This window comes from Podarcis vaucheri, assembly GCF_965113315.1.
Source record: "Podarcis vaucheri genome assembly, chromosome: 5".
Taxonomy (NCBI): domain Eukaryota; kingdom Metazoa; phylum Chordata; class Lepidosauria; order Squamata; family Lacertidae; genus Podarcis; species Podarcis vaucheri.
Window position 1 is genome coordinate 103,064,061 of NC_138763.1, and position 24,960 is coordinate 103,089,020.

A 24,960-nucleotide genomic window follows, 5' to 3' on the forward strand; every position below is an offset into this window, starting at 1 on the left:
CCATGTGTCTGGGGGTCCTGGGCTGCCCGTCCACCAACATCCCCCTCTCAGCTTCACTCCTGTGGTCCAAAGGAAAGCAGAGCAATATGCTAGGCACCAGCTTGGCTGCTGAGTTGCCGGAGGAAACTGTACAAGACACCATCCAAACATCTTAGGTACTACACTCTGAATTTGTGTAGGGTTTACAAAGATATCCTTCAAGGCATTGGAGGTTTAGGACCAAAGTTTTCCTTCTCCTAGATGGGTACCTTCCCAGGTAGATGAGCCTCACCTGCCCCTCACTGCGCTCTACAGCATGTTCAGTAACCGCCTTCTTGACCACTGGACTCATTACTGGTCATGTCCACTAAATCCGCTGGAGCCTGTCTTTGCACGCAGGGGAAATCTACCAAGGCTCACCTGGTTTAGCTGGCCAGTCACATGCTGATAGCTTCTAGAAGCCACAGATAAGAGCTGTATCAGTCCAGCAACTGTTTATATGGGAAAGGTGCATGCCAGCCCTAGGCACGCTTACTTGCAAGTATCCCACTACAAGTTCATTCCACGAGGTTTCCTTTCAAAGTGACAGGGCTTCAGACTTGCTTCTTCCCCATTTACTTCAATGGTGCTTGAAAAGGAATGAGTCGGGCACTGTAACTGATCTTAGTGGAAAATTTAGGAGGAGGAGGAGCTTGGAAGCTAGAGGAGGATACCTAGTTAGAAGACGGAGCCTGGCAGGGTGTGATTGGGACACACAAACCACACAGCACCTTGAGGGTGGAGCGTGTTAATAGCAAATATTATTGTGAGGTAAAAATAGCTTGTTCTCTCCATTTTAGCTACCTGCATTGAGACCTTCCTCCTTCCCCTGGAGAAACTGAGTCCAGAGAATCTAGCCCAGGGGTCAGCAAACTTTTTCAGCCATGGGCCGGTCTACTGTCCCTCAGACCATGTGGTGGGCTGGACTATATTGGGGGGGGGGATGAACGAATTCCTATGCCCCACAAATAACCCAGCGATGCATTTTAAATAAAAGGACACATTCTACTCATGTGACTTTCCTTCCCTCCCAAACAGTTAGTTACTCACGAACAAACGGGGTTGTTTTTTTGGTGGGGGGAGGGTTGAGAACTCCAGTGAGAAAACATTGGCACAGCACTAGGTGAAACCCATGCTTACCAGAAGCTGTATACTCTGGTATTATCCTTATTCAGCTAAACATATTAAGAAACACCCAGCCCCAGATTTCCTGCACACATCAAAAGTGTTTGTAGGCTCAAGGGTTTGGAATGAACTTATAAACCTCAAATTGCTAAACCCTTTAGCATTTACAGGAAAAAAGCATAAAAGATTATAATGAAAATATCAGATTAAGCAATCCACTACTACCGAGTTTATTCTTGATCCTCTTATTGACACACAGGCTGAGCTGAAAGAACCCACGGATCTTAGGAAATATCACAAACAAGTTGCATTGCCCCACTAATGTTTAACAGGGGAGCAGGCTGCCTCAGAAGGTTGTGGACTCTCCACTGGAGGTTTCCAAGCAGAGGCTGGACGGCCACCTGTCACCTTGAGATTCCTGCAGTGAAGGGGGCTGGACTAAATGACCATCAGGCTCCCTTCCAACGCTACAATTCTATGGCTCTATGATTCCACGTTGTCTCTTTTTCTCCAAATTCCTTTGCCACAGTAACATCGTCATGGGCTATGTAGACAGCATTTGCTTCATGATCCCCAGTTGGCCAAGTGTACCTGTTAGTGATCCAGAAAAAAAGGAAACCAGCTGGAAGAAGTGGGAGTGGCAATGAAGCAACCCCAGGAAAACAGCAGCAGCAAACATTTTGGGGAAAAGTTGAATATTCTCATAATTAAATGCTATGGGGAAGAGTTGTTTTACTCCCTCCCTCTCCCCCAGGTCAGAGAGAGAACCCTTTCTAGCCTGAAAATCAAACCAGGATATTCTACCCAGCCCAAAGATGCTGCTCAAAGTAACACATTAAATAAATCTGAGACAAATTTGTAAATGTGAGTTTAAAATGCACACGTGCATTCGTAGGAGAACAGTAATTCAAGAAATGCCTCATTATCTCATTAAACAGCAGCCCTTAAGAAGACAAATAGGCCTGTGACTGTCTTTCAGTTCAGAAGAGGCTCCCACACCGCATGTTTTCACTCGGCTGCCAGATCCCAATGCCCTTTCAATGGACTGACCTGCTCTATTTCTTCACTGCTTCACATGCCAACCCAATTTTTGCCCGTCTGCAGTGTATGAGTCACTGGCAAACACACTCCTACACCTCACGCCAAACTCGTTACTCATACAACGAAGAAGCTGCCAGGCAGAAAAGTGGGACAATGGAGTCAAAGACTGTGAATTCAATTGCTGCAGAGGAGGAATCCAACTCTAAATTTTTGACCGCTACACATGGGCTGAAGTTATCTATGCTCCTCTGAGTGCCTTGCTCAAATACATGCTCAGCAGGAATAAGAACAGCAAAATGCCAAACAAAGAATTAAAACCAAAGCCATGTATACATTTATCATCTAGGTATCATACACATCTGCTATTGTGTCTATACATGCGAACTCACATACTATATGTATGTTCTTGGAAAGAACTACGTTTAGGAACAAGCAATAACCGCTCTCAGAATCTTGACTGGGGACAGCTCCATGCTACCGACAGGTACTTACTACAAGTAGGTCGCTTGCTCTGCGGCACAGACCAATATAAGGTTGGCAGACGTCCTCCTTTCCCGGGCACAGTCCCCGGATTTACAAATCAATCCCCTGACAAAATCCTATCATTCCTACTGAAGTTGAAAGGCGTCCCCGAATTCATTGAAAAAAAGCTGGTAACCTTAGACCAATATCCCTGTGTTTGCTCCACAAAGTTAGCAATGACTTTGTTGTTGTTGTAATTGTAGCATTTATTTACAGGAAGTAAAACCGGGCAACATACCATGGGTTAGAAGCAACAACATTAGTTCTTGTGTTTTTAAACGCCCCTATGGAAACACACACAAAGGGCAGAAAACGTTAATGGTTCATGCCACACGGGCCAACCCAGCCCTGCCTTGCCTAGACCAGCACTGTCCAACAGGTCGATTGGGATCGACTTGTAGATCATGTGATTGCTTCTCGTCAATTTCTGTCAATTGATCTCTCTCCCCAAGCAGCCCTTTCTCTGAGGAGCCAGCACACTGGGCTTCTCTCTCTCCCTCTTTATCTCTGAAGGAGAAGAAGCAAGCGGACGGAGGCGTACGCAGACAGAGAGGCTGGGCAAGAGAGAGAAGGCCTGCATGCTGGCTCCTTGAGAGAAAGGGCTGGTTTGGGGAGAGAGAGAGAGAGAGAGAGAGCGCTGGACATTCCAGGATCCAGCCCTTGAGGAGAGGACTACCTTGCCCCCCCCCCTTCCCGTTGTAAACCGAGGAGCTCTCTCACTGAGCGCGGTGAGGCTTACTCCCGAGTAAACACACGCAAGGGAGAGGGGATCCTTCCTGGCTGCTGCCATCCTGCCCATGCAGGGCGGGGTGTGGGTGTGCAGCCCTGTGCGCTGGCTCCTCAGAGAGAGAAAGGGCTGGTTTAGGATAACTCGAAAGGAATGGGTGGGTTGGATCCAGGGGAAAGGGCTTCTACAGGTTTCATCCAGTTCTTAAGGTGGTGCTCGAAGGCTGTCAACTCGGCAGTTGAGTTTACCCAGTTTCTGTTTCGAACTATGGAGGAAACCGTGGTGGTTGACATGCGTCCCTAACTCATTTGAAAAACAGCCAGAGTCCTGGGGTGCTTTAAAGACTTAACACATTTTTTATGGCATGAGCTTTTGTGAACAACAATCCGTGCATCGTGTTCTGATTGTGTAGGACCCTGTTCTCAATGCTATTTCCTTATGTTATTACAAGTATACAAAGTATTTGTTTTTTACAAATATATTGATTTATGATGAACTTTACAGGTTTTATGGAAGCGACAATCATTTGTTATTATTTTTATCATAAGCTCAGCCAAATATAATAAGTTGAAGTTGAAGAATGACAATGGGAGAGAGTGGTAGGTCACTGCCAGTTTTTGATATTGGGTGGTAGATCTCAGGCTACTTGCAGTTGGACCTGCCTGGCCCTGACCATACCCTGAGTGCCAAGGGTGCACCCCAGACAAGGAACGCACACGGCCAAGAGTTAACCCTTTACTGTCAAAGATAACACATTTGTGTATATATACAAAATATATACACACTTTATATACCAAACATGCAGCTGCAATGAAATTTATTTCTTGCCAGCCAATTTCACTGGATCACCCTGGTTTTCTGAGAGAGGGAGAGAAACTTCTATCTACTTTCTCCACACCACACATCATTTTATATGCCTCTATCTTGTCCTCCTATGCTCTTTTTTTCCTAAACTAAAAGCCCTAGTTGTTCTACTCTTTCTTCAAGAGAGAATGTGCTTCAGTCCCCTTTCCCCTTTGTGCATGTTTTCCAGCTCCACCTCCTTTTCCAAAGGGAGTGATGGGAACTGCAAGTGGTTCAGATTTCTAACATGATAGGCAGGTGGATCAGGTTACACGTAATCACAACTGTATCCTGCCCTTTCTCCAAGGAATTATGGGCTGTGCATATAGGGTGAACGCTCTCCCCAACTGGGTTGGCAGGGGGGGGGAGAGAACAAACATCACTCAAGTCTCCTTCTCGGCTGAGCAGATATTTGAACCCAGGCCTGCTCCTGCCCAAGTCTGACCCACCCTCCAGTATAGACCACAGGCTCCTGGCTCCCAGAACCCTCTTTTGCCTTTGTCCTCTGTGGAGAGAGATGCTGAGGCAACTCCCCTCCAGCATCTCCCTTAGTGTCTAAAGATACTAACTGACAAGGCTTAAAATAAGAAAATCCAGGGCAGCCTTAGGGCAGAGTGAGAGATGTGCAAGAAATCCACAGCACAGAATTCACATTTCAAGAACGGGCCAGGAAACCTAGGCAGCATTTAAAGCAGCACAGGCACTCCTGAAATAGAGGTGCAGACTCTTTCGTCAGGCATACGAGGCAACCATATGCAAAACACCATGGTAACACAACCCTAGACATCCTCAAACCCTAGACATCCTTAAAGCCTTTGATTGCTTGGAGTGGAAATACATACTAGCAGTACTAACTAACATGAAATTTGGCCCCAATTTCCTACAAATCCTCAAACAAATATACTCCCAAGCCTCAGCAAAATGCAGAACTAACAATATGGATTCTAACACTATAGCTATCCAAAGAGGCACGAAATAAGGATGCCCACTGTCTCCCTTCTTATTTATCCTGGCTCTGGAATCCCTAGCAATCCGCATCCGAGCAGCCACAGACATCAAGGGAGTGGAAATAAAAGAAGAGAAGAAGAAGAAGAAGAGTTTGGATTTGATATCCCGCCTTTCACTCCCCTTCAGGAGTCTCAAAGCGGCTCACATTCTCCTTTCCCTTCCTCCCCCACAACAAACACCCTGTGAGGTGAGTGGGGCTGAGAGACTTCAAAGAAGTGTGACTGGCCCAAGGTCACCCAGCAGCTGCATGTGGAGGAGCGGAGACGCGAACCCGGTTACCCAGGCAGAACCTATAAATTAGGGCTCTTTGCACATGACCTAATGTCACAACACCAGACCCCATAAGCACAGCAACCTCCCTAATCAGAGAACTCAACACGTTTGCAATGGTGTCGGGCCTACAGGTAAATTTTACAAAGTCAGAAGCTATGTGCTTCAACACCCCTCCTCACACCCAAAAAGAACTCACGAAGGTCACCAAAATAAAACTTTGCCACACCAAGTTCAGATACCTAGGGGTACAAATAACCAGAAACCTCAATAAATTGTACCTCCACAACTACAAGCCCCTGTGGCGACAAATTAACAAAGACCTAAAGAGATGGAATAACATGAACTTCACTCTCTCAGACAAAATAGCCCTGATCAAAATGATCACACTCCCAAAACTAACCTACCTATTCCAAACCCTCCCAATCTGGATACCCTCAACCCAACTTCGCAGTTGGCAGAGAAAACTACACTCTTTCATCTTCTCACATAAAAAACCAAGAATAAGCCCCAAATACCTGCACCTCCCCACCTCAGAAGGAGGATGGGGAATCCCCAACATAGAAGCATATTACAATGCCAACCAAATACGCCATATAATCCCATATATACTAGAAGATGAGACAAAACAATGGGTACACCTAGAGAGGGACACAATTGAAAACACCTGCGCCACAACATACCCACTCCTCCCAAACAAACTAAAGAAAATTCCCACAACACTTAACAGGTACCATGCTCAAAGCATGGAAAACACAAATAGGTCAGTAGTGGTGCAGCAACAGGTAAACCACTACCACCAATCTGCTTCTGCAGTGCAGAACAGGAGCGATGGCCATGTTTACGCTCTGTTTATACACTGCAGCAATGAAGCCCCAGCATGAGCTGCCTGCAATCAAGAGCACTGCCCAGAATCCTTTGCAACATGCAGAGGTTCTTCAGCAGATAAAGGTTCATTTATAAACCCCTTATAATCTAAGGGGAGGGCATGAATAGGAGCCAACTCTTAGGGACCAAGGTCTCTTTAGCCCCCCAATAAAATATTTGAGGGGGCTGGGTCCCTCAAAGTTGAGGGACATTACCATTCAGATGGTGTGTATGCACTACATCTTGGGATTGATAATGCAGGGTGGGGCTTACCTGCCCCCATATTTTATTCAAGTTGGCACCCATGGGGAGGGAGTAAGTTTCAGGAGCTGCTCTCACCCCAAATACATTTAGAACTTTTCCCCTTTCAATCTCCCATCTAAGGTAAGTGGTGAAAGAAAAAGGGGAAAGATAGGAAGTCACTCATCTAGGCATCTTTCTTTTACTTTCTACAGCTTCCTGGAAACAGTTTAATTTCACCCACCAATTAAATGCTATACAACACTCTTTAAAATGCCAACCTTAAAATGTCCACAATCCATTGAATCTGCTCCATAAGGAAGATAAAGTAAAGCTGAACTATTTCTTTGTTCCCAGTGTAATCTAAAATACCGTACTGGTCTGGTTTGCAAGGCGGACTAAGCCAAAACTTGGCCTGATGAGACTGTGTGAGCTCCCAGACACAGTGCCCCTCCCTGGTAGCTTTCACTGCTGCAATGCACTGAGAGAAGCCAAGGTTTGGTTCAGTGATGTTGTCCAGTGTGGTTAAGCCGGGGACAAAACTAGGCTTTATTTCTCATAGGTGAAAGACCCAGTTTGGCACAGCCACGTGCATTTTGCGTACACACACACAGGCTGGGACCCTCAATGATGCGCCTCTGGAGGCTTCACCCACCTGGGGCAAAAATCCTGGCTAGCCCCTCCTCCCCCATATCTAGGGCTCTGGGTCAAGCTCTCTCTTCTCAGTAACCATAAGCTAATCTTGGCAAGAGCCTGTGGTTAGTGAGCAGAGAGAGAGAGCTTAACCTTGATTCCTGGTCCAGAGAAGTTGCTCAGCTAAATCTTGCTTAGCTTAGTATACCAGTACACCTCTTATTTCCTTGCTTTCCATCTCAAAGCAATTAAGAATATTTCCAATTAAAGAGCATCCAGCATGCTGAATCTCTTTCTCAACCAGAAGCCTTTGTACTCTTAATTACAGGTTTGCTCAAAATCTTTGGTTATAAGATTAAAATGCTGAGATACAAAGAGAATCATTTAAAGGGATGCCTAAGGCAGAGCCTGCACTGCTTAGAAACCATCTGATGAACGAAAAAGGAAAATCATTGCCTATTTTATTTATTCAATTCGTATCCCACTTTTCTATAAACAATTATATCCACAGCATCTTACAAGACCCAAATAATGTTAAAATAATCACTACATTTAGTACATGCAATTACAAAGGAAAAAGCAATAAAAAGCAGCAGCAGACCAACACAAAATGGCTAAAGATTAAAAGCTTGCTTTAATTGGGAGAGTTTTTAAAGCTCAGCTGAAAACAAGAAGAGCAGGAGTCCAACACATCTTCTCGGGGAAGGAATTGCAGAATGCTGGGGCCACAGCCCAAAGGCTCTGTAGCTGCCTGTGGTCTCTCTGAGGGTGCCAAAGAGCAGGGCCTCTGAAACTAAGCTTAGAAATCAGTCAGCTTCATGTGTGGAAAGAGGACTCAGAAGCTGTCCTAGCTGTGGATCATTCAGGGATTTTAAAAGGTTAGCATAACTTTGAAAGCACTTTAAACTGAGCCTGGAAAAGGACAGCCAACCAGTTTGAGGTAGCATCGGATGAACTACTGAATATTCCTTGATCTCCAGCTCCACTCAGAGACATTTTGCAACAGCAGCAATTTCCAAAGCATCTTTAAAAGGCGACTGCAAGGGCAAGGCACCTCTGGTTCTTGATCAAACCTTGGCCCAAGAGGTTGTTGAGGGAAGTCACACCCACCTGCCATACACCTGACTTCATACACAACATCATATATGACATCAGGTGTGTGGCAGGGCAGGGCAGGCCACGCCTTCACAGGAACTGCTGGGGGCATATAGTGGGCTCCGGTTTCTTCTTCGCAAGGGGGTCCACTCCCAACCGTCCCTTGGCTGACGAGGAAGAGGAGAGTGCCTTGTTCAAGGATGGGGAAATAATTTCCATTCACCAGAAACTGCATCTCCCTCTTAGCACACCTATAGAGAATCCACAGTAATCCAGTGTGAATGGATCTAGCGCGAGAATTATCATGGCCAGTTCTGATTTGTCTCACTAGCTGAAGCTACTGCTTGTCACCAATATCATCATCTGAATAGCCAGACCTTTGGGCAGGAGGCGGGAGGTCTATGCACTTAATCTGTTCCTGCTGCCATTTGGACTGTATATCCATGATATAAGGTCTTGTTTGTTTTGCTTTAGGTTTTATATTGTGGTTTTGGCTTTTAATATAGTCATGAGGGGTTTGGATGTAAACATTTTAAATAAATAAATAAATAAATAAATCAAGCCGGGGGGGGGACACCACTGGATCTACAAGCTGTAGTTTAGATCCTAAACTGCTTGACTGGGGTGGGGGGTGGAGAGAAAGATTGTCATTTCAGTTAGAACAGACAATATCTAGTTGGATCATAATTATTTTACAAAAATGACTTTAAAACCCATTCTACACTACCTTGGCCTGAGGCAATACAACCCAGACACAAGGGAAAACTAGGCCAGAACTGAAAGTGGGAAAGGAGGCAGTAATCCCTTCTTCCATAATCTAAAATTCTACACACTTCCAGCAGAGGTCACGTCAACCCTCCACAACTATTTTTCTCCAGTTATATCTCACATGTTTTTGTTTTAGACAGCTGTTTGCCAGATGGGGCATGATAGCCATTTAAATAGAATCATAGAATCCTAGAGTTGGAAGAGACCACAAGGGCCATCGAGTCCAACCCCCTGCCAAGCAGGAAACACCATCAGAGCACTCCTGACATATGGTTGTCAAGCCAAATACATACAATAAAAATGGTGAGAAGAATATTAAAATATAAAAAGAGCCCTGCTGGGCTGGAACAAAGCTCCCTCTAGCTCAAGACCCCCCTTTTCCACAGTGACCCACCAAATGCCTCTGGGAGGGGCAGAACAAGGGCCTGTTGCTCTTCCCCCTGGCAAGTGAAATGGAGTGGCAGATCATCTCTGAAACCTGGAAGCTGCATACAGCCACCATCAAACACGGCTAATAGCCAATGACCGACTTTTGTCTAATAAATTTGTCTAATTTCCCTTTAAAGCCATCAAACCTAGTCATCTTCTAAGCCAGTGTTTCCCAACCTTTTGTTTCATGAAAAAAAGTCTCGAGGCACACCACCATGCCAGATGGGGAAAGGTCACTTTTTACTTATGTAAAAAAAAAAAAAAAAAAATAGTAACAGCATAGAAGGTAATGGTTAGGCTAGCATCCCTCTTCCAAATATGCTAGGTTTTTATTTGCAGGGACTGTTCTACATGGGAAAGCATTCAGCACTGTCATTCTCCCATCTGCCATCTGAATTGGTACTATTCTGGGTCAACTTACTCTGCTGCATGTGTAGATGAAAATGGCACCAAGTGTGGGGGAGGGGCAGAACAGGTTTCAGATACAGGATATTAAGCATACACGTACTTCAGATTGAACTGGTTGCTTGCTTTGCAAGTTTTCATTTCCCAAATGACTGCCTTGGCAAGCGCAATACCTACCAGGCTCAACGCCGGTCTCGCGCTGCCGCTTCCCGCGCTCTCAAGGACCCGGGAGGAGGAAGGCGTGAAGGGAATCCCGAAGGCGCGAAAACCTCGCGCATGCGCAGGCCTTCCGCCTGCGACAGCCCAGTAGGCCGGCCGAAGCGAGCGGCGATGGGATGTGGGAGGGAGCTCGCTCACCGCCCCGCGTGTGCCTATGTGGGGCACGTTACAGCCCCGTGACGTCAGCGCCACGCACGCAGTCAGGCAGGCAGACGGCGAGAGCCCCGCGCTGGGCGGCCTCTCCTCGCCGCCGCCGCCCCGCCTCTCGCCGCCCGACTCGCCCGCCTCCCTCCCACGGCACACCAGGCAACGTCTCGCGGCACACTAGTGTGCCGCGGAACACCGGTTGGGAAACACTGTTCTAAGCAGTCTTTCTCAACCTGTGGGTCCCCAGATGTTGTCGAACTACAACTCCCCTCACCCCTAGCTAGCAAGGCCAGAGCTCAGGGATGATGGGAGTTGTAGTCCAACAACATCTGGGGACCCACAGGTTGAGAACCGCTGTTTGAGGCATAGAAGTTCATAAACTGAGGCTATTCCTTTTGTCTGTCCTGAACTTCCTGCCAAGTTGGTTAATCAGATGACCATGAATTCCAGTGCTCTGAAGAAGAAAACACTCTGTGTCATAGAATCATAGTCATAGGTCTACACTATCTGTTTTGAGGTGCAGTGATCAGAACTCTGTACCTTCTTCAAACTGTTTCCAGTTCTCTTTAATTGCCACTGCCTGCTCATCATCATCATCACTTTTAATTTGTATACCGTCTTTCTGTCTTACAATACCCAAGAATAGAAGCTGAAGAAACAAAAAATGTACACCTTATAACAATCTAATGCAATACAAAAATGTGATAATAAATCATAACTTTAAAATAAGCAACCTACATAAAATAAAATAACATTCAACAATCATTAGAATAGTATAAAATAATATATATTATTTTAATATATAATATTAAATATCAGCATATAAAAATTAAAACAGAAACCCACTCTAAATAATTTCTAAACTACAATCAATAAAACAACGGCAAGCCACACTGCATAAAATAATGCAATACAAATTGAGAAGTAGAGACTGGAGGGTGGAGCAAGGCAGGTGGAAGGAGGCCTTGCCTGATGAAGTCTCTTCCCTCACAGTTCTTCATCCAGGTACAGCTTCCTTATGAGGACTCCCAGGGCCAGTGTGTGTGTGTGTGTGTGTGTGTGTGTGTGTGTGTGAGAAAATCCCCATTATTTCAATGCCTTCCGGCATCTGCTCCATTCTCAAATAAGCACTTTACACAAATCTCACTAGATTATCAAGAGGCTCAACTGTCAAAGTGAATTGCTAAAATCTAATAGTTAGATGCCATTGGGATGCGGGTGGCACTGTGGGTTACACCACAGAGCCTAGGACTTGCTGATCAGGTCAGCTGTACAAATCCCCACGGCGGGGTGAGCTCCCGTTGCTCGGTCCCTGCTCCTGCCAACCTAGCAGTTCGAAAGCACATCAAAGTGCAAGTAGATAAATAGGTACCACTCCAGCAGGAAGGTAAACAGGGTTTCCGTGCACTGCTCTGGTTCGCCAGAAGTGGCTTAGTCATGCTGGCCACATGACCCGGAAGCTGTACGCCAGCTCCCTTGGCCAATAAAATGAGATGAGCACCGCAACCCCAGAGTCGGCCATGACTTGACCTAATGGTCAGGGGTCCCTTTACCTTTACCTAATTGTTAGATGAACAAAGAGGATAGGAGTAATCTAAAAACATATTCACAGATCTTGCAGAGCAAGCAGTTACAAACGCACCAGAAATAGGCTTCACCTTCTACCTCATAACAGGCCAACAGTAAAATCAAAAGGATTTATACTGATATTCAACTGAAACCAACCCTATGTATGTTGAGTTAATTTAATATTTGCATTCTGCTTTTCCAGTGACAAATGTTGAGCTCAGAGTGGCTCAGAGTAATCATAATAGTATTTTTAAAAAGCATACAAAGCAACCATCAGCAACAAACTCATCAAAACAATTAATACAATTGAATAAAGTCATAATTGAATAAATTGAATAAATTGAATAAATTCATTGCCCAGATACTTCTTGATCACACAGAAGCTTATTCCAGAACAACAAAAAATGGATTAGCTGTATGTACAACTGCCATTCTCTCCTTCCTTGACTTATGCCTTCCCAATCTAAAATCTAGACTGGGAACTCCTGAGCAAAAGGGGCTGCTGTTTTGCCTTGTAAACACCATGTTTTCAAAACGCCAAGTTAATTTTTCTCAGATGCAGAGAACATGTTTGGGCTCCTGCTTGGATTCCATTGGCAATGGCCCCCTCTGGCAAAAGTGTGGCAGAGCAGAACACACACACACACCCCGCCATAGTGGTCACTGTCAGTGACACTTTTGCACAAAAAGAGGATATGTCATACCAAGATGGTTGAGTTTCTGTCGTTCTGATTGGGAAAATGTCTAGTTTCTAATCGGGAAAATTAATTTTAGACTTTTCTTGGCAATGCGCTTTAATACACACTTCCTGTTTCAACAAACTGCATGCGCATTGAAAGGGGAACCATCTCTGATGGTGCCTCAGAAGCAGACCAGCAAACAGGGTTTAGGAAGATGAAAGCATCTAAAAGCTAGCTGGTAGACAAAGCATTGCAGAATAGAGAGTTATGGATACATACAGAGCTGAAGCAATCACCTTGACAAAATTGCAGCCACTCTAGATCACTTTTCTCTGTCAAATCATGAAAGCCATTATTGTCTCTGCCATGCCATGCCCTGACAGGGCAAGTGCCTTGGGAATACTTGTTAGTTTAAAGAGGCAAGGATGGTGGCACTAGACATTCATTGCTCAAAGGCCAGCAGAACCCTGTTGCAAAAGGTAAGTGGCAACAGAAAAGAACCGAGTGACCAGATACCCTCTTGCCCGCAGATTGGGCATACCAGTCAAGTTTTTAAGACGCATTTTGGCTGTATATATAATAGGTGCAAAAGCATAAATATTGAGGAAATATAAAATTAGTGTGTTAAATACCTTCAATATCTTGAGACATTTAAGACATTGCTTACACTTTTGAAATTTTCAAGAGCAGAAAAGTATTTCAGCAAAAAAAAAATCCAGGCAAAGCTTTGAATTGGATTCAATATTTTGTGACATTTAAGCTACATGAAGCGTATTTTACTGATTCAGTCCCCAATTAAGCATTACAGTTCAAAAACTTTTCACTATTGGGAAAACATTTCAAGATATTTACACAGCACATAAAATTAACACGGTTCACTTCACCAACTTTATTATTTATGTACTGTATGTGTTTATTTACTGAAATACTCAGTGCTTTTCTTCGGGGGGGGGGAGGTGCCAGTCCTACATATCCTTGAGTATCCCCAGAAAAAAATGCACTGGAAATATTTATAAACTGCACTTTTATAGGATATATCAAGGTGGTCAGTTTAGGTCAATGATTTTTTTCTGGAAAACTCACACCAGTGTTTACCAGCTCTATGAATCTGTGCTTCACAGAACCTTAAGACACCACAAACGTGGTTAATCCTAAGTATGGGTAGTGAAAGCAAGCCAACCTCCAGCTGTAGTTAATGAAGGTGGCTGCTTTTTACAAACCATAGTTTAGATTAGCCACAATTCAGAGTTCAGATGCCACACTAAACCACAGCGCATCGTAACAGAAGCAGGTGCTTTCAATCCCATCTTCATGGCTATTGCTGGAGGGGAACTGGTGAATGGGGAGCAGGGGAGCCCAGGGACTGCTAGCGTAGTTCTTAGCAGTAGTAACCCGTGGTTTCATATTCCATCTGAATACTGCTGCTGTGTTGAAACATATTCTTACAAAGCATCTAGAAGAACATGTTTATGACCGATCTTGCACATTTCAGTGGCTGGCTCCGTTATTGATCTTCAGAGCTGTTGAGCACCCAAAGCTGTCATGCCCTTCAACTGGATTTGCAAATGCTCTGCAGTCCCCTTAAATCAATTCCTCTAAAGCGGAGCTGCCTGTTGGGGTTTGGCAGCAGCCCAATGGAGGCTTACTAATTCTGAAACAAGGTATCCCTGGAAGCCCCACTCAGCACTTTTCCATCACTAATAATAGAAGTGAGATCTAAATAATGATCATTTAAATTCTGGATTTCCTCCAAATGCAGCCCAGGGAGGTTCTACCACAGAACTGACTGCATTTTTTTAAAAAGTACTGAACTGCAGCCAAAGTTATATGTGGGCTTTTCTTTGGACCGCTGGCATCTTGCATTAATAGAAGAGAAAACACATTCTACTGCCAGGAAGAGATCTGAGTCCCCACACAAAAAATGGCACTGTCATGGATGCCTTCATTAACGGCAGCACAACACAACAGAAGCAGAGCGCATGCTTAGAACCCCTGGCATCCTTAGTTAAAGGATATTATGGAAGAGCGGGGGCGGGCAGGCTCTGACTGAGACTTTGGACTACCACAGGCAATGGGGCAGATCAAAGGTCTGGCTGTGTAAGGTAGTTTCATATTTTTTAAAAAAGCCTGTTCACTATTTAAACAATTGTAAACTCTGAAAACAACATATGAAGGGTTACATCTCACTGGGATGTGTTGGCCTTCTGAATAGTTCACCCCAAATTTTAGCTCTTGTTTTCCTTAAGGGGAATTAACACAAGCAGAAGAAGCAAACCACAAGTTCTCCTTACTAATAAAATGGGGAGTTAAATACTAAGAACAGATTGCTCACCCCTCTGTGACTTCCTGTATACAACTGACAGTAATTAAACACACGGACACCAATCTGAAAAATAAGAGCTACACTTCCAAGTGAATGGCAGCCGAATATTCATCCATAAGGAATTTAAAGAGGTATGTTGTTGTTGTTAAGCTCAGCGTGCAGGGTTTGCTTCCTCTAAGTGGCAGATTATGTATGGGGTGGGGATCAGAAGGTAGTGTCCTAAAGGCTTATCATACTGAAAGCAAGGGGTGTGATATCCAACTAAGTCATACTGCATGACTAACATTCGATATCACTCAAATCTTATGGTCGGAAGGGTCCTTTTCTATAGGTGCCAGAGGATATGAGAGAGAGAGAGAGAGAGAGAGAGAGAGAGAGAGAGAGAGATTGTGCACATTTCTAAGCTGCGCTTTAAATCAAAGACAAGAATGCAGAGCCTGACACTACTTGCCGACGCTATCGAGGAAAAATACAACAGAGAAAGAACCGATACTAAGATACAGGCAGTTAGAGCTCTGAGCAACAGCAGGATGCACATGTTAAGGGCAACCCCTCAATGTGCAGCCAAGACCTGTGGTGACATCATCCAGTCTGCTGAGCAAGGGGAGTGAGTTAAAATCATGTCCTCCTGTCAGAACTCTGGAACAAGGCATAGGATGCCTTTATGCCACAATTCTGCCACCAGGGGAATTGACAAGCAAGCAGAAACCTTTATTAACTTCCTGCTCACATTCCTTTTTCTTTTCCAGCAAGCTGCAAGACTAAGAAACAAAGCAGACAAGACAATGCTCTTTCCAGGCTGCCAGCCACTAATTAACCTAGATCACCCCTCCCTCCCCTTGTACAGTTTCAGAAGTCCAAACACTCTTTCAGTAAATGCAACAGTAGCGTTGTTTTTCAACGGTTATCAAAAATATATTTGACACACAAATTAATAGGTCCAACAATCAAATAGAGAATTTTAGTGACCTGCTTTTTCATCAATTAAAGGCTATTACATTTACATAAATGCGCATGTTACCAAAGTCTGACTGTGGATGTTGAAGAAAGTGCAAGGTAGCTTTTGCTTACAAAACTGTAGCTACACATTGATAGAAAAAGCTGCCAGCTTTAACATTTTATTTTTTTATTCCTCATTACAGTAATAATAGAGATTTAAATATCACCATTCATTTGTCCCACATGTTTTCTGAATTCAGCCATTACAAGTTTGACATAGGAACAGACTACATTGAAGAGTTCCCACATCAATTCCATATACCAATAGTATACCAGGCTCACACTTAGGTAACTCAAAGGACACCATTCATACATGAGAGAGGCATCAGCAGACAAAGGGGTGAGCAGGAGGTGTGCAGAATACCACAAACTGCAGAAAAAACCTGGGGGGTGGAACTGCCCCATAAGTAACTTAAAAGTACAGAATGTTCAGTGGTTCAGATGGGGGGTGCCAATTGAAATAGGGGGGCAGAGACACATTATGAAGAAAGCACCAATGTCAGAAAAAGTCACTTCCTGATTCACAGTGTAAAGCAATTTTTATATGTCTGCTGGAACAGAAAATGATTCAAGAAATCCTGTATTTTAATATAGGGACAACAGCAAATGCACCCTTCCCAAAGCCCAAAAGGCAGCAGCAAAGACAAGACTACTCTAATTCAGTTCTTCTTTAGCAGAAGTTTAAAAATGTAAGTGCCAATGCAAATTTTCACAGCAAATACAGTCCATTATCCCCCAAACTGCAGTTTAGGAAAGAGTGTCTTAGAAAGCCCTGCTGTGTAGCTCATACACTGGTCAGGCTCCAAAAAACAAGCTTCCAGTGTTGTCCAGAGATACTGGACCCCATCACAGGTTGAGAGATGGGCTACAGCTATCCATTGTTTTTATCCTCAGATTGCAGGTCGGTCTGAGAAAATAATGCACAACAACCCTGCAATGTAGTTGATCATTATACCTCTATTGCAAGTGGCAGGGGGGCTATGCTCAAAATCCACTGTTAAATGCACACCAGAAGTAGGATGACTTAGTTTGCCTCCTCCCGCCTCCCCTCAGCCAAATCCATTGGCTTGGCTGCAAACTGAACTATTGAACTATTAAAATATTTCAGATGACAAACACTTGGAATTAGGGATTCCTGCCTTTGGAGCTAACTTTTGTGTTATCTACATCCTCAGCCACAGGCTCAGCAGGGCCAACTAGGCAACTGCTGAGGGTACAGAAATCAGAGAGGAGCAGTACTCTCCACTGAGTTTTGAAGTGTGATCCTGTCCTCTGGGGTGTTAGCCACCCCTCCCAATTTGGTGTCATCTGCAAATTTGGTCAGGATGCCCTTGACTTGTTGAGAAGGAAAGAAAGGAATTGACCCTCATTGAGGAAAACAATTATCTGAAGTAGGCAGAACTCCGGTTGTACGTGTGCCGAAAATAAGCTGCCACTCACAATGACCCAACCTCATGTGGAAGGATGATGTGGCTTTGTAGCAAACAGGGAAGTATATGTCAATTCCAGACACAAAAACATTATTACTCAGATAGATTGTTATTCCTTAAAGAGCCAGCGCTTCTCATTTTTCTGCAACTGAACATTGCAAGGTTCAAGCCTGTTTACCAACTACAACCCTTGGAAATCCTCCCCATTGGCCCACAGGCATGAATTCTGGCTACTATGACCAGTCAATACTGACAGACACCACCTCAACATATTCTAGGGCTAAGCCCTAGCAAAGAGTGAAAGCAAGCCGCCCACCCAGAGTGTTCCGCACAAACTCACACACAAAAAACACCCCACAACTTTCTGGTTGAAGTTAAGGTTAAGTAACAGTGTCTCACGCAAAAGGATAAATCCTTTACAAATCTGGCATGAATTATGCAAAGCATGAAGGAATTATGTATTACCATTTCTACTGGAGAAGTATCTAATGGAGATAATCACAGATTACTATGCTAGGTGTGACACAGATGACAAAGAAATAGGTGGGTGGCCAATTCTAGTAGGCCAAGAAGAAAAAAGAGGGCACACATTTGCACATGCCTATATAGAGATAGAAAGGATTGCAGCAATTCAAATAGAAGTGCCCTCCATCCGCCCATAGTGGTGAAGACTGTGCCCAGGGAGACTTGCACACCTGCTCAGACTCCTGCCCAGGTGCCAACTGCTGATGGAGAACTTCTGGGCTTCTCCTGCTCTCCCTCCTTGAGCTTTTTTAGCCTTAAAGCTGACTTGGGCTTGACAGCCACTCACCAAGGGAAAATAACGTATTCTCACTCTCTTTTCCAAAGACAGTCCCTGTTCTTCACTGTCTCTTGTAAAACCCCATCCTGTACTGCCATTTGGAGAGGCACAAGGGTGCTTTCTTAAGAGGTCCCTGTGTTCTGATGCATGCTAGAGAACTCTCTAAGACCAGGCCCCTTCCCCTGGGCCTTCAGAAGCAGTATTTCCAGGCGGGTGAGTGCATGGAAACTGCACCTCAAGCTCTAATGCACGGTACCATGCTGCTTTGCTGCTGCTTCTTTTCCACCCTTGCCATCCTGAGTCAGGAGTCATCAAAGTTAGTCACCAGGTCAGCAGACACCGTCTCATCCTTCTGGATGGCTACACCTGCTGGGTTGAAAGGCCAGTACAAGGATGCCCTCCCCGCCCTAGAACTTGAGGTGGGGGGGGTGGGTGTGAGTGAGAAAAAGAGAGAGAGAGAGAGAGAGAGTGTGTCTCTACTGTACACTTTCTCTATTTCCATCGCTAGGATTTTAATCCAACATTTGTAATTTGTTATAAGACAATAGGGGAATTCCATGAACATGTCAATCTACTGTCCCATTTTTCATTTTCACATATAGTTACCATGTTCTATAACATTCTAAATTTCCAAAGTTCAGTATCTGGCAAAAGTTTCTCAAAATGGTATTCTACACATGAATAAAACAACCAGAAGCATGATATGCAAAGCATGACTCAGAATTTCTCTAATCCCCCCCCTAAGTACAGTTAAAAAATCTCTCAAGAAAACAGAGAGTCTAGGTTAATTACCCTTTATTGTATTGATAGTTTTGGTTTCTCATTTGGAGAAATGACAATAAATTTTGCATTAGGAACAAAATTAGATGAGCTTAGGGCACTAAAATAAAATGTATGATGGTTTAGTATGTTACAATAGTTACAAAAACACATGCCCCCCCCAAACAAATGAAAAGAAAAAAACTACATAATTTAACTTCATTCTCTTCTTTGAGATTCTTAGATATATTAATTGAAATGTGCTTTTCATATGTTTCTTGGGACCCATGTAACACAACAATGGTGCAACTTACATACCATAAATGTGTTGTCTTGTGCACCATTTAATAATAATAGTGAAACAAAAGCTGCATGTTCAGAGGCAGCAATAAATATCCCTCTAAACTAGAGACAGGGAACCTGAGGCCATCCAGATGTTGCCATATTCTGTCAGCCAAAGTTGGCACGATCCACACTTGGGCATGGGGGGAGGGCAACCCAACAACATACTGGAGACAAAGAGCCATAGCTGGCCAGCGTGAGTGGGGGTCACCCAGTTGATCCCTGGTCTGATCCAGCAAGACTTTTCTGACATACGTACCAAAGCACAGGGCTTGGCATGTATACTGGACTGGCACTGACTCACACTGTGGTCTAAATCTGGCACATTTGCCAAAAACATCAGCCACTCTTGCAGCAGGCAAAACAGATTAAAGGGAGAGGAAAAAGCAGGCACTCAGCGTGGTTTTTCTATTAGGGATAGCAGATCAAGGTATCTGCTGCCTCTGCCTCAGGAGCCCCTTCTCTTTGGTGTCTGGATAGAAGAGTGAAGCCATTATTGTACCTCACTGCACCCCACATTGTCAAGGGTCATCCAATAATTTTCCATGGAAATTACAAAGATGCACAGCAAGTCCCATTTTTAGGTGCATGGTGTTTGGCCCTTTTCATAACCAGAAAAAAAGAATAGGGTCACACTACTTTTACTCTGAAGGGAATGGAGCCTGGTGAGTCACTGAACCAGCACCATATTCCCAATCTAGATTGGGCCCCTGCTAATGGCACTTTCAGGACCCGCCAGCTGCTTTTCCTAAAAAATAAAAGTAACCGTGTGTGTATGTTTGTTTTTGAACTCTGATTAATGTAACATGCAGTTTGGCCACAAATTAGGCAAAGTAATTAGCCCTATGCAAATATGCTTAATTTCTATAATTTATACAGGTCACAGTTTTCAAATTGCTCTGTGCAGGATTTCTCCCTTTCTGTTTTAAAAGCACGACACAAATTGCCCTGTTTATGTGAGATGATGATATATGGACATCTGATATTTTAACAGACTTTTTCACTGTTACAATGACCCCTCTTATATGTGAAGTCACAGACTGAGGATCAGATCTCCTGATGTAATTAAAATAAACAACTCCAGTAGGCAGGAGCATGCAGTTTATTGCTGAAATAGCTGGAAATGGAGCTACAATATGGCTCTTTATGTGTTAACATAAAGAGGAAATGAAATCTTGGCTAGATTTATTTACAGTACTACATTAAAAGCATAAGACTGAAAATATAGAAAACTAGATATATGGTACATGGAACAAAAATGTAAATAGCGGGCAACATTCCTGAAGTGAAAGGGACTGGTCAAAACTGATGACTGGCATATACTTAGATACAGCTTCATTATTTTACCTTGTGACTGCAAACATTTTACAGATGTGGTCACATGTAAGTTCATACATATTTGCACTGGAAAAACTGCAAGAGCAAAAATGAGTACATAACTTAAGTCACTTTGACAGAGAACAGTATTATATTCAGAATCCCAAGCTACCCACATTGCCTTCCTTGGCACTTATTTCACAATAGGCTTCTAAAGAGATGGATTGGGCTGTATAGATTTTCTCAAGCTTACTATTTTCTAAAGAAGTGCCTAGTATGAACAACAAGCATAGAGAATCTTTAGCCTCTATTTGCACAGACCCAAAGGGAGCTCACTTAGACCCTGACAGACACTATGAAGTCACTCAGAGCAGGGAAGGTCTGATTCAGATGGAGATGGAGGTGGGAAGAAAAGCTAAACAAAAGAACATCAAACCATCTAATAACCTTGTGATTTCACACACACCCAACAACAACATATAACTCAGTCCGACAATAACCAGAGAACTGCTGCATTATCAAACACTGGGACAGAATTCAGGTGCTGTGTAAGAACTGCTGGTCAGTCCCAGATATCTTGGCACTATGGTGGCACATCAGACACAAGGTAGTGGCAGCAGACAAAAGAGAAACAGAGAGGGCAGAATGCAACTTTAACAACAACAACAACAATTTATTTATACCCCAGCCACTCTGGGCGGCTCCCAACTGAATATTAAAAATAGAATCAAGCATTAAAAACTTCTCTAAACAGGGCTGCCTTCAGATGTCTTCTAAAAGTCAGGTGGTTGTTTATTTCCTTGACATCTGATGGGAGGGCGTTCCACAGGGCAGGAGCCACTACCGAGAAGGCCTTCTGCCTGGTTCCCTGTAACCTCACTTCTCGCAGGGAGGGAACCACCAGAAGACCCTCGGAGCTGGACCTCAGTGTCCGGAAAGAATGATGGGGGTGGAGACGCTCCTTCAGGTATACTAGGCCAAGGCTGTTTAGGGCTTTCAAGGTCAGCACCAACACTTTGAATTGTGTTTGGAAACGTACTGGGAGCCAATGTAGGTCTTTCAGGATCTGTGCTATGTGGTCTCGGCAGCCACTCCCAGTCACTTAAACTTGGCTAGGGGCTGGCCACTCTTAATGCCTAATTTGTTGCAATAAAGCAGCTACAATGGCAGTACAACCAAAAAAGTCACTCACTTGATTCAAATAAAAGTTCATTGCAGAAACATCCACCACAAATTGCTTTTCCACACTTTCAACCTTCAGGGAACACTTTCCACACCAACTATTCTACTGAGGAACCCACATGCCTGTGCCCCAGAGCCCTTGAACGCTATGGAGGATTTTAGAGAGTGCCCTAGGGTGTCCCCTTCTTTCCCGTGGGGCTGTTGGACCTCATCTTGACCTTCTGTGAACCCATAGAACCCAAGCCACTTGTGACTGCACATAGGCAAACAGGCCACCTGCAGTGGTGGACAGGCTCAGGGAATGTTGTGTACCATTACTGATGTTTTCACTGGGAAAGGGAAACCCTGCTGTGCCCCCAAATAAATTTCATGATTCGAGGGGGGGGGACAAAATAACTCAGCTGTTCTACAGGAATGTATTCCTAGGAGTGTAAGCAAGGCAAACCTGTTAGAAGTTTTGACCAACATCTTCAAAGGATATTAGAAGCAACAGAAAACAGATTACTTTTAAAGCTCTTAACCTATTTACACAGAGATTAGGCCAGATCCTATCCAGACATAGACCTCAGAACACACAGCAGGTGTTGGATCAACACAGGAAGCAGTCAAGGTCCAATTTCTTTTTGGGGGGCAGGATGTGGGGAGAGAAAAAGATACTCTTGTTTACATGGCTTTCTAGATACAAAGTACACAGCCAGCTTTATTCTCTCAGCATAAAGCTTCAGTTTTGTTTTCCAGTTTGTTTTCTCGCAGAGAAATAAAATCAATGCTGCTTTATCAAATTCCCTCACAGATGGCTATGGATTGTTTCCATGTGATGTGAGATCTCAGCTGTTAGGCAGAGTCCGCACATACAAAATGCTCCTGCTCTGACAATAGGATCCATGCACCATAAATTACGGCCATGAGTCAGAGATAAGAGAGACAATGAAGAAAAGGCTCTATGCTGGCTATCTGAGCAAGTGTGTAAGTAAGAGAGGTGGGGAAAGAGGGAGAAGCAAGCCATGTGGATTTCAATTAAACTATGATGCTGAAGTGCTTTCCAGTGAGCCCCCAGAAATGCACACTCTCCACCCCTTTCCTGCTATCTAGCTGTCTTCTCCCACCATCTATCTCAGACTAGTAAATAGCCCAACAAAAACGTTTAATAGCTCAGACAGGCATATCTCTGCTAGCCTTTCATGATGCAAACACAGACTGAAGGGAAAACAGAGCCCAGACTCTCTTACCGCTTGCAAAGGCCTCTCTGTGGGGAGACAGTTCTCTTTTGCCACAAGCAATTGGACTAGTGGCCACTTACAACAGTCTCCTGATCAATTTAACAACCGGAAGATAAGACAAACTTTGTCCAATCTAGACAAGCAACCTCAAGACAGTCATGTACTGCTCCACTGCAGTTTTCGGCATTGTTAAGGGAGCAACAGGCATCAACTATACATTGAAGCAATATACAGAATCCCCAAACATGTGGATTTTGGGGCCTAGTAACCATATTTTGACAGGCAGAGTGTTTCTAAGAACTGCTTAGCATGCTGTTTCTCATACCTCAAGACTGCCTACATAAGAGCATGTGATGTGGGTTAGCTAACAGAATAATACATGCTTGCCACTGTTACCGGTATATTCACAGATCACCAGCAGACACAAATTCCCACCCTGCTTTCAGCATCTGCTTATCAACTGAGCAGGAATCCCTGAAGTGAACATGAGGGGAGGGGAAGTTTGTCGTGAAACTATCTCCTAAAATTACCTTTTTCTTGTTTAGGTAAATAAAAATCTTTGAGGGGGGCGGAGTACAAGGAGTCTTGTATTCTCTTGTGGGGTTTATATGCTCCTGGACCCACCTCTGGCATATTTCAACCCAGTGGCGTAGCGTGGGTTGTCAGCACCCGGGGCAAGGCAAGTAATTTGCGCCCCCTTAACCAGTGGATTTGCGCCCCCTAACCAGTGGATTTGCGCCCCCTAACCCTAACCCCCAGATGTTGCGCCCGGTGCGGCCGGGCCCCCCCTGCACCCCCCACGCTACGCCACTGTTTCAACCCTTGAAACATGAAGGAGAGACAGGAACCAAGTGCAGAGTACATTTCCTTCCCCACTAAATATTGACAAAGAGCTCAATCTTATCAGGAATTTGGCGGAAGGATTTGCAGATCACAGGAGCCTGTTTCCAAACAGACCTGGGTACTGGCATGTCTTCTTCTTAGAAATTAAGTAGGCCTGTTTTGCATCTGGTTCACACCCTAAAAGCTACGGGTAGCCAAAAACTGGGCTGCCACTTTTCTAACAAGAAAGAGAGAGCGATGTCTTGGTTCTGTGCCTTTGACAGCAGCCTCGCCCGCCCAGAGAAACGCAGCATGTGAACTCCCCCTCCGCCCTTTATCTCCATGGCACGAAGAAGGGTCAGCTGCCAGGTTTCTGTGGCTACCGGGTTGCCTTTGGCCCTGTTGGTCTCTCTTCCAATCTGAAAAGGTGGCAAAGGCCAGCCAAAGCTACGCGCTGCCTTTCTTCTGTTTCAGCAGCAGCAGCAACACGCAGCGCTACGGAAGCGCATCGGGGCAGAGAGCTGCCCTGGCCGGGGGGGGGGGGTCCGCCCTCCTCTTCCTCCCCGGGAAGCCCCCCACCCCGGCCACTCACTCACTCACTCACTCACCCAGCCCGCTGATCTCCTGGCGGATGCTGACGCGGTTCCTCTCCTCCACTATGGCCCGAAGCATCTGCTGGAGAGAGCGGTCCAAGTCGCCTCCGTCCTCCTCGTCTTCTCTGGGCCCAGCCTGGCCGAAGGGCTTGAAGGATGCCATGCCGACGCCCCCCGAGATGCGCTCATCGCAGTCTGCCGGGGAAGGGCGAGCGGCGGCAGGGCATCCCCCTTCCTCCTCCTCCTCCTCCTCCTCTCTTTCGAGCTCGGCGAGGAATCTTCCTCAATATATATATATCTCTTTCCTGCCTTCCGCGGAGAAGAAGAGAGGGCGATGCGCCGGGCGCGCGAGTCTCCGGCTAAGGGCTGCTGCGCCGGGGACCCCGCGGGAAGGAGAGAGGCGCGCCCGGCTTCCCTTCCATGGCCCAGGCGGCGGAGAGAGAAAGCAGCCAGAGGCTCCCAGAATGAAGTCCGGCGCCCGGCCGGGCTGCTGCGGCTCCGCGGCGCGCTTCCCCGGGCAAAGTCCAAGCTGGGAGGCGCTTCCGCCGCCCCGATCAGCTGAGAG

The 24,960-nt window shown here is 45.0% G+C and overlaps 1 protein-coding gene across 2 annotated transcripts in view; it reads right to left on the bottom strand.

The window, feature by feature from the left end:
* Nucleotides 1–24,702, bottom strand: part of KIAA0930 — a 53,576-nt gene extending 28,874 nt beyond the window's left edge. Inside the window, exon 1 of one of the 2 annotated variants that reach the window (XM_082223242.1) lies at nucleotides 24,411–24,702. In XM_082223242.1, coding sequence (XP_082079368.1) covers nucleotides 24,411–24,558 — 148 coding nt within the window. In that variant the 5' untranslated portion in view covers nucleotides 24,559–24,702. The remainder of the gene's footprint in view (nucleotides 1–24,410) is intronic. The other variant, XM_082223240.1, reaches the window with a different exon arrangement.
* Nucleotides 24,703–24,960: the final 258 nt, after the last annotated feature.